The sequence below is a fragment of the Haliotis asinina genome, chromosome 1 (genome assembly GCF_037392515.1).
Source record: "Haliotis asinina isolate JCU_RB_2024 chromosome 1, JCU_Hal_asi_v2, whole genome shotgun sequence".
Lineage (NCBI taxonomy): Eukaryota > Metazoa > Mollusca > Gastropoda > Lepetellida > Haliotidae > Haliotis > Haliotis asinina.
The window spans coordinates 65,329,189-65,339,873 of record NC_090280.1 but is presented as its reverse complement, the minus strand read 5'-3'; the positions used below and the strand labels follow the sequence as shown (position 1 = coordinate 65,339,873).

The following is a 10,685-nucleotide window of genomic DNA, read 5'->3' as shown; positions in this document are numbered from 1 at the left end:
TGGTGATAAATCTAAAAAATAATTGTAATCAAGGTGAACAGTATTTGAGCTGACTCGATGAAGCTGAGGATATGCTTCAAATGCTGAATAATCTTCACTGCGTTTAACTGAAGATACTCAAAAGCTACATAATTATCATAAACAAGAAGTAATGGCACTGTTTTCTGTTTGACATATATACCCGACCAACATCTTGGAGCAAGAAGGATGGTTGTCCCGAGATCGAGGACATCCAGCCACAGCCACTCACCCAGGACACTGAGGACAATGGTGGGCAAAAAATATTTTGACGTGGTGGACGAGCTGGTGAAACCGCCAGGCTAGTTATCCTGCCAGTTTGAGGGGTCGGGGTTGAGATGTCTGTGGTCGGGTGTAAAAACCTTGGAGTCAACGTTGTGTGCAGACTCTGTCTGTGTTGTCACACCCGCTAGTTTGCAGTACACAACCCCGTGCACTTAAAAGAACTCACGAAGCCGTTGGTATATGACCAGATGGTGGCCACATGAATACTATAACTCCGCATATGAGTATCATGGAATTTGGTTGCAAGAAAACCCCGATTTAAAGTATACAGCCAAAGAGGTGGCTAAATAGGCTAATCTGGGTGTGCTTTTTTTGCAAATTCAGGACTCTAGGTGGTATGGCTTATAATTATAATTATGATACCTTGTACAATAACTTAGTTCAGCCTATTTTGTCCTATGGCACTGCTATCTGGGGTACAAAGGAATTTAGCTGCATAAATGCAGTTCAAAACCGGTCTTGTAGATGTTTTCTCGGAGTCGGTTGTAAAACTCCAATTTTGGCATTCAGGGGAGAGATGGACAAGTCCTTTCTGTAAACTAAAGATAGAAATATTGAGATTAGAATAACTTGAATCATATGCCAGATAATAGATTATCAAGTGTTGTTACGAGGTGGTCTCGGAAGTTTAACAGATCCTGGATAAATGTTACCAATAAGTTACTTTCGAGTTTACAGTTCCCATTTCAGGACTTCTATAACACGACTGGACTTGGATGTTAAAATGTCCTGTGAGTGGATCCAATCTCTTGATGAACAACAGTGGTTGAGAGAGTTGTGGAACGATCGTGGTCAGTCACGTGGAAATAAACTTGGAACATATAGGCTTTTTAAGAGTTCCTTGGTGACCGAATCCTACGTTACAGAACTGATTCCTAGGTCCCACCGCAGTATTCTGGCTAAGTTGCGTTGTAGTCCTCTCCCCTTAGAGGCAAAACGTGGAAGATTCACTCGACCAAAAACACCTCTTGAACATCACCTCTGTGAGCTGTACCAGCATCAGGCAGTGGAAGATGAGATTCATTTTTTGCTTGGCTGTCCATTATATGAGGATCTACGGTATAATTTTCTGAGAGATATGAACCAGCTATATCCTGTTTTTGCTCTGTTGCCCGCCGCTCAGCAAACAGTTTGTATTTTAGAACAAACGGATATGGTAAATCCTCTGGCAGCAGTATGTATCGGAGGAGATTGTGTAACTCCTAGGGTGATGTGTGCGAGTATATGCTTGTATACTTGTACGTACGTATGTGAAAGTGTAGTATGGTTTTCGAGAAACCTGTGTGTAAAATTATTTTATCTATTCATGTCAAGAGTGCAGTTGTTTTATGTGTCTCGTAGGCCGAACGGCCGGATGCTATTTATAATTGTTTTTATTGTCACTATGTACCGATGTATATAGCATGCGACACTTTAATAAACTATTTTTCTTCTTTTCGTCTTCTTCTTTTTCTTGGTAATCCGTCGGTATATGACCATATGGTGGTCACATGAATACGTGCAAACGTGCAGTAAACCTGGACAAAGAACTGTGACTAAGTGTCTCAGTCCACCCAGCTGTGAATTGGGTACCTCGTTAGGATGAGAAAGCCATGTTAAACTCGGTGCGCCTTAAGAGTTATATTCTGAGATTGAAAATACGATGTGACACTGAGATGAGCAAGCACTAACTGCACGGGCAAGAGCACTATATAAATATCTTCTAATAATAATTGACTGAATGATTAATTGACCTCACCTGCTTAACGTTGATATATACGACGAAATAGCTATATCTTCACACAGCGAAAACTCGGAAAGTGAGAGTTCCATACACTTAGTGATACCGGGTAGCATTACTTTATTGCAGTCAGTTTATAACAGATGCGCTGAAAAGCTCACTAGGTTGCACGTAGGGACCGTGGAGGTGGTGGTAGGAGTGTTTTGATGATTTTTTGCATTGAATAGCATGCAGTGTATAAATGACCAAACCAAAAATATATGTACGAAGAAAGTGACATCCCTGCCCGTTTGTAAGGATATTTTGTGTATTTTTATGTACAAAATTGCAAACTCCCCTATCTCCCCAGCACAAAACACATGGCCCCTTTGTAATCATCACCCCTCTGAGCGTAACCCCATCCCGCCTAGCCTTAAATTATGGACGGTCCCCTAATGGCACTATTCGTCTAATTTTGTAAAGTGTTTCAGGTAATCTTAGTTTTTAATAAATGACATTTGGAGTGCAGTAACATATCTGAGGGTCGGTATTCTGAAATACAGACCAGGAAACGTTCAGATATGCCATGTCATTTTGCAGAAACGTCATACATGTTGTTAGAGGTAGTTGAAGGATAAGACAGGATGTTTATATAGCGCACATTACCACGCAGCTAGTGCATGCTCAAGGCGCTGATATGTGTTTCTCTCGATCACTGGATCTCGGTGTCTCATCGTATTATCAATCTCAGCTCCCTGGGGAGTTATTCAGTTAATACATATTCATAGGTTGTGCTATTTCAGAAGGAAACCGCACATTCTCCCATTTCAGCGTTTCGTCTATCGCGTCCTGACAATATCTGTTTAAAGCATTTGATACATAGATGAATTCCTTATGTTCTGGATGCAGGAATATTTGTGTTCACCTGTAAAGATGTGTAATCACGGGCTCTCCGGATCTGACTAAATAATCATTACTGCCTGTGGCAGATGACTAATATATAATATCCTCATTTCTAGCAATAGTCTGTCAGCTATAGTTTATACTTATTATGTGATGCAACAATGTATTTTCGTACTATATTTTCTGTATTCTGAAATAGCACAGGCATGACATTGTGTTTCCTGCATGTTATTCCTGGGGCAGGTTGTGTTTGAGGGATGGGCATGAGGGATGTTGGGGTGCGGGTGGGTGCGTGTGGGCAGGTTGTGTTTGAGGGGTGGGCCTGAGGGATGTTGGGGTGCGGGTGGGTGCGTGTGGGCAGGTTTTGTTTGAGGGATGGGCATGAGGGATGTTGGGGTGCGGGTGGGTGCTTGTGAGCAGGTTTTGTTTGAGGGATGGGCATGAGGGATGTTAGGGTGTGGGTGGGTGCTTGTGGGCAGGTTTTGTTTGAGGGGTGGGCACGAGGGATGTTGGGGTGCGGGTGGGTGCGTGTGGGCAGGTTTTGTTTGAGGGATGGGCATGAGGGAAGTTGGGGTGTGGGTGGGTGCTTGTGGGCAGGTTGTGTTTGAGGGATGGGCATGAGGGATGTTGGGGTGTGGGTGGGTGCTTGTGGGCAGGTTGTGTTTGAGGGGTGGGCATGAGGGATGTTGGGGTGCGGGTGGGTGCGTGTGGGCAGGTTGTGTTTGAGGGGTGGGCATGAGGGATGTTGGGGTGTGGGTGGGTGCTTGTGGGCAGGTTGTGTTTGAGGGATGGGCCTGAGGGATGTTGGGGTGCGGGTGGGTGCGTGTGGGCAGGTTGTGTTTGAGGGGTGGGCATGAGGGATGTTGGGGTGCGGGTGGGTGCGTGTGGGCAGGTTGTGTTTGAGGGATGGGCATGAGGGATGTTGGGGTGTGGGTGGGTGCGTGTGGGCAGGTTGTGTTTGAGGGATGGGCCTGAGGGATGTTGGGGTGCGGGTGGGTGCGTGTGGGCAGGTTGTGTTTGAGGGATGGGCATGAGGGATGTTGGGGTGCGGGTGGGTGCTTGTGGGCAGGTTGTGTTTGAGGGGTGGGCATGAGGGATGTTGGGGTGTGGGTGGGTGCGTGTGGGCAGGTTGTGTTTGAGGGATGGGCATGAGGGATGTTGGGGTGCGGGTGGGTGCGTGTGGGCAGGTTGTGTTTGAGGGATGGGCATGAGGGATGTTGGGGTGCGGGTGGGTGCTTGTGGGCAGGTTTTGTTTGAGGGATGGGCATGAGGGATGTTAGGGTGTGGGTGGGTGCGTGTGGGCAGGTTTTGTTTGAGGGATGGGCATGAGGGATGTTGGGGTGCGGGTGGGTGCGTGTGGGCAGGTTGTGTTTGAGGGATGGGCCTGAGGGATGTTGGGGTGCGGGTGGGTGCGTGTGGGCAGGTTGTGTTTGAGGGATGGGCATGAGGGATGTTGGGGTGCGGGTGGGTGCGTGTGGGCAGGTTGTGTTTGAGGGGTGGGCATGAGGGATGTTGGGGTGCGGGTGGGTGCGTGTGGGCAGGTTGTGTTTGAGGGGTGGGCATGAGGGATGTTGCGGTGCGGGTGGGTGCGTGTGGGCAGGTTGTGTATGAGGGGTGGGCATGAGGGATGTTAGGGTGTGGGTGGGTGCTTGTGGGCAGGTTGTGTTTGAGGGGTGGGCATGAGGGATGTTAGGGTGTGGGTGGGTGCGTGTGGGCAGGTTTTGTTTGAGGGATGGGCATGAGGGATGTTGGGGTGTGGGTGGGTGCTTGTGGGCAGGTTTTGTTTGAGGGATGGGCATGAGGGATGTTGGGGTGCGGGTGGGTGCTTGTGGGCAGGTTTTGTTTGAGGGATGGGCATGAGGGATGTTGGGGTGTGGGTGGGTGCGTGTGGGCAGGTTGTGTTTGAGGGGTGGGCATGAGGGATGTTGGGGTGCGGGTGGGTGCTTGTGGGCAGGTTGTGTTTGAGGGATGGGCATGAGGAATGTTAGGGTGTGGGTGGGTGCGTGTGGGCAGGTTTTGTTTGAGGGGTGGGGAAGAAGGATGTTAGGGAGGAGGTAGGTGGATGGGGTTGGGCAGGTTTTGTTTGAGGGTTGGGCCTGAGGGATGTTGGGGTGCGGGTGGGTGCGTGTGGGCAGGTTGTGTTTGAGGGATGGGCATGAGGGATGTTGGGGTGCGGGTGGGTGCGTGTGGGCAGGTTTTGTTTGAGGGATGGGCATGAGGGATGTTGGGGTGCGGGTGGGTGCTTGTGGGCAGGTTTTGTTTGAGGGATGGGCATGGGAGATGCTATGGTGGGGTGGGTGCATGTGGGTAGGTTATATTTGAGGGGTGGGGATGAGGGATGTTAGGGTGTGGATAGTTGCGTGTGGCCAGGTTTTGTTTGAGGGTGTGTGTGTGGGGATCTTAGGGTGTGGATAGTTGCGTGTGGCCAGGTTTTGTTTGAGGGGTGGGGACGGGATGTTAGGGTATGGGTAGGTGCACGTGGGCAGCTATTGTTTGAGGGGTGGGGATGGGCGATGTTAGCGTGGGGATGGGTGCATTTGATGTAGAAATCACTAGATCGTATATGATTTGATACATCCCACTGGTTCCAGGATTACCCAATGTTTCCAGGGCAACGATCCCTGCTACCGCACGAGAAAACTCCACTAAGTCTGAACCCCACAGGCAGCGGTCGATGGAGGACAACGACAATGGCTGTGGCTGAAGGTGACAAAAGACCCATGGACAGCGGGTGCATGTGTATATAGAGATTCCTACCCCATCGATAAAGCATAAACAGCGGCCCATACAAACTGGATGTTTTGTCAAGTATTCAGCTATACTGCTGCGTTTTCAACCCAAGATCCCTACTGATCTTCGTTTAGAGTATCTGTGTGGTCAAGAAACTTATAATGGACATGAAATAGCATGCATGTCAATAGAGTAAACATCCAAAACCACATACAGATAATATGAAACATATTTTGATAGCAATAGCTCTGTTCGTTGCATGCTGGTTCCAATGTTGGGGCATTTGAAGTTGGGTTGGGGGTGTAGTGGGGATGGTTTGGGGAGGGGGAGAGGATATCTAACACCTATCTATTTCACAGCACGGGACTTTCATTCCAGATGACAAAATATGGAACACTCAATTTTCTTGCCAGGGAGTGAGTGGGTTTAGGTTTACCCCGCTTTTAGCAATATTCTAGCAATATCACGGCGTGGGACCCTAGAAATGGGTTTTACACATTGTATCCATGTTTGGAATCGAACCCCGGTCTTCAGCGTGACGGCCGGACTCTTTAACCACAAGGTTATTCCACCGTCTCTTTAACGACTTACCTCGGTCCGGTTTTCATCCCACATCAAAAGGCGCTTTAATGGTTAATTAATGAGAAAGTAATAAGCTCGCTATTCTGTGAGAAAGCTTTCACAAAGAATTGAAAATCACACATAATGTCAACTTAATGAGACCGTAGCGATGTGCCGGTAGTGCTACAGTGATCTCCAGGAAGTAATGTCTCCGTGCACGCCTTATATTGGCATGGTGGACAAAGGCTGACTAATTAGGTAGCATGTGTGTTTCCCACAACAAATGTCACATGTACACGGGAAAGTACAAGCAAAGAAATATAAAGAACAGAGTGTGTATGAGATGCCGCCCTGTCGTCAGTTTATTAAAGCTTTTGATATAACATGCTATATTGCTTACGGCATTTAGATGTCCGCAATGGTAAAAAATAGGTTGCTATTTACATAACACTTTCATCATACATGGCAAAAATAACTTTTAAGGTTAATATTTCTATTTCAAATTACTGTCTGGGTGCTTTATGGCAAATAAAAGACACCTAACATCAGTAGACCTTTCGCGAAACATTCTCAGCATGGACCACAGTGATTCTTGAAAGGAATATAATCTCTACAGAACGCAGCAAATCTAACATAATATATTCGAACTTCACAACTAACTGGATGATCAGAAACCTTTGTTAGAAAGTTATCGAAAACGGCAGAACTGAATGGAGTTTGAGCAGTGTATATGAATCATGGTGTGATTAGTGAGTTTTGTGGCCTTCCTGAAAATATTTGACAAAAGAATCAGAGGAATATTAAATACGGATTCCACGTGATAGTGTGTAAGCTCAAGAAAAGTGAAAAGTTAGTGTGTTTGCCTGCGTTATTCGTGCTTCAAGACAAAGGCATAAAACGTGCCCATAGTAAGGGCTATGCACCTCGAATTATTGTCACCCAAGACATTGTTTAGACGTACGGTCCGAAAAACAAAAATTTGGAAGAATCTGCTTGCACTTCTTGTCATGGTTAACTGAAAATTGAAGATGGCGAGCCACTGGATTGTTTGAAACCGGAACACCGTTATTTTTTAACGAGTTGTTAGCAACTGTGTAGTTGAGCCGGCCATTTTGACGGCGGTGGAGTGATGGTTTGGGGTGAGTGCAAGACGTAACGTACATTTTAATTTTATCAATGGAAATTTAAAGGGTCTCAGGTACAGAGACGAAATTGTTAATCCGGTCACACTGTTTCTTCAACAGAAGGGTCCAGGAACCACCTTCCAGGAGGAAAATGCCAGACCTCGTGTCTGCTATGTGTGGGTGGGGCGGGCTTTTGTGCAGTTCTTGACGAAGCACAATGTTTCCTTGTCCCTTAAATCCCCAGATCTGTTATTGACTGTGTGAATTTCATATTGACCGCTCTCTCACTGTGGGTTGATTGGTATTTGTCTCTAGAAACCTACAAAACGAGCCATTTGCAGTCCTTTATGAAATTTATTTCTCGCAATATTAGGAACGTCTCATCACAAAAATCTAAGTAAATGTATTTACTATGTCGGTCAGGGTCATGACGCAGTAACTGTCTGTTAACCGTGACATGTGTACGAGTGTATATGTACATACGTTTGTGAATCTTTCCACCAGTACACTTTACGAAAACCCCGTAACTGTCTGCTAACCCTGACATCTGTACGAGTGTATATGTACATACGTTTGTGAATCTTTCCATCAGTACACTTTACGAAAACCCCGTAACTGTCTGCTAACCCTGACATCTGTACGAGTGTATATGTACATACGTTTGTGAATCTTTCCACCAATACACGTTACGAAAACCCCGTAACTGTCTGCTAACCCTGACATCTGTACGAGTGTATATGTACATACGTGTGTGAATCTTTCCACCAGTACACTTTACGAAAACCCCGTAACTGTCTGCTAACCCTGACATCTGTACGAGTGTATATGTACATACGTGTGTGAATCTTTCCACCAGTACACTTTACGAAAACCCCGTAACTGTCTGCTAACCCTGACATCTGTACGAGTGTATATGTACATACGTGTGTGAATCTTTCCACCAGTACACTTTACGAAAACCCCGACTGATGATGATGAGATATCGCACAGGAACACCCAATCGCACAACGCTTGCGTCATCCGTTACATTTGCAGCAAGTGTAAGGCTATCTCTAGCAGTTGTAAGGCTCTCGCTAGCAACTGTAAGACTTTCTCTAGCAGTTGTAAGGCTCTCTCTAGCAACTGTAAGACTATCTCTAGCAGTTGTAAGACTCTCTCTAGCAGCTGGAAACCTCCCCCGCCACCTAAAGCCACCACCGCCCTCCCTCACCTAGCTCCAGCCACCCTCCCACCCAAAGGCACCACCTCCCTCCCTCACCTAGCTCCAGCCACCCTCCCACCTAAAGCCACCACCTCCCTCCCTCACCTAGCTCCAGCCACCCTCCCACCTAAAGCCACCACCGCCCTCCCTCACCTAGCTCTAGCCACCCTCCCACCTAAAGCCGCCACCGCCCTCCCTCACCTAGCTCCAGCCACCCTCCCACCTAAAGCCACCACCTCCCTCCCTCACCTAGCTCCAGCCACCCTCCCACCTAAAGCCACCACCGCCCTCCCTCACCTAGCTCCAGCCACCCTCCCACCTAAAGCCACCACCGCCCTCCCTCACCTAGCTCCAGCCACCCTCCCACCTAAAGCCACCACCGCCCTCCCTCACCTAGCTCCAGCCACCCTCCCACCTAAAGCCACCACCGCCCTCCCTCACCTAGCTCCAGCCACCCTCCCACCTAAAGCCACCACCGCCCTCCCTCACCTAGCTCCAGCCACCCTCCCACCTAAAGCCACCACCGCCCTCCCTCACCTAGCTCCAGCCACCCTCCCACCTAAAGCCACCACCGCCCTCCCTCACCTAGCTCCAGCCACCCTCCCACCTAAAGCCACCACCGCCCTCCCTCACCTAGCTCCAGCCACCCTCCCACCTAAAGCCACCACCGCCCTCCCTCACCTAGCTCCAGCCACCCTCCCACCTAAAGCCACCACCGCCCTCCCTCACCTAGCTCCAGCCACCCTCCCACCTAAAGCCACCACCGCCCTCCCTCACCTAGCTCCAGCCACCCTCCCACCTAAAGCCACCACCGCCCTCCCTCACCTAGCTCCAGCCACCCTCCCACCTAAAGCCACCACCGCCCTCCCTCACCTAGCTCCAGCCACCCTCCCACCTAAAGCCACCACCGCCCTCCCTCACCTAGCTCCAGCCACCCTCCCACCTAAAGCCACCACCGCCCTCCCTCACCTAGCTCCAGCCACCCTCCCACCTAAAGCCACCACCGCCCTCCCTCACCTAGCTCCAGCCACCCTCCCACCTAAAGCCACCACCGCCCTCCCTCACCTAGCTCCAGCCACCCTCCCACCTAAAGCCACCACCGCCCTCCCTCACCTAGCTCCAGCCACCCTCCCACCTAAAGCCACCACCGCCCTCCCTCACCTAGCTCCAGCCACCCTCCCACCTAAAGCCACCACCGCCCTATCTCACCTAGCTCCAGCCACCCTCCCACCTAAAGCCACCACCGCCCTCCCTCACCTAGCTCCAGCCACCCTCCCACCTAAAGCCACCACCGCCCTCCCTCACCTAGCTCCAGCCACCCTCCCACCTAAAGCCACCACCGCCCTCCCTCACCTAGCTCCAGCCACCCTCCCACCTAAAGCCACCACCGCCCTCCCTCACCTAGCTCCAGCCACCCTCCCACCTAAAGCCACCACCGCCCTCCCTCACCTAGCTCCAGCCACCCTCCCACCTAAAGCCACCACCGCCCTCCCTCACCTAGCTCCAGCCACCCTCCCACCTAAAGCCACCACCGCCCTCCCTCACCTAGCTCCAGCCACCCTCCCACCTAAAGCCACCACCGCCCTCCCTCACCTAGCTCCAGCCACCCTCCCACCTAAAGCCACCACCGCCCTCCCTCACCTAGTTCCAGCCACCCTCCCACCTAAAGCCACCACCGCCCTCTCTCCCTGAACCCATCCTTCCTCCTCGAGCCGCCGCCTCTCCTACCCCGACGCAAAACCCTAGTACCCCGAGCCTCTATGCTGCTCCACCCAAGAGCCTCCCGAGCTTCCCGAGCTCATTCCACCCTCCCACTCCGAACCACCGCCATCCTCCCACTTCTCTCCCTTAGCCACTGAGTATCCTGCCGGAAGTAGTTTGCAGGTCTGCCTGAATCAGTGTCCGGCCATTGAAGATTGCTTCTTCCATTCCCTATAATTGTCTTTCTCTGAAATGGCGCGCGACACCTTTTTGGGCTTATCGGAACTTAACAGACCCACGTCTGTCATCCAGTGAAACTATGCTGGCAGTTTTCGATCCACGTTCTTTCTCCAAGTAGCAGGAAACCAACAACTGAAAGCATTGTCTAAATATAAACACATCAGCTGTACATCGCATTTATTAAGAGGAATAATATTCTTTGTGGAAATGGGCCTAAAAGTTA

General features: G+C 49.8%; 2 protein-coding genes across 2 annotated transcripts; one reads left to right on the top strand and one right to left on the bottom strand.

The window, feature by feature from the left end:
- Positions 1–3,051: 3,051 nt before the first annotated feature.
- On the bottom strand, positions 3,052–5,121 carry LOC137274559 (uncharacterized). The gene has a single exon (XM_067807817.1). It carries the CDS (start codon positions 5,119–5,121, stop codon positions 3,052–3,054), a length of 2,070 nt encoding a protein of 689 aa, XP_067663918.1.
- A 474-nt stretch (positions 5,122–5,595) lies between these two features.
- LOC137274550 (nascent polypeptide-associated complex subunit alpha, muscle-specific form-like) lies at positions 5,596–10,213 on the top strand. Its single transcript, XM_067807806.1, has 2 exons — positions 5,596–5,611; positions 8,265–10,213. The coding sequence occupies exons 1-2, from the start codon at positions 5,596–5,598 to the stop codon at positions 10,211–10,213; spliced, it is 1,965 nt and encodes a 654-aa protein (XP_067663907.1).
- Positions 10,214–10,685: the final 472 nt, after the last annotated feature.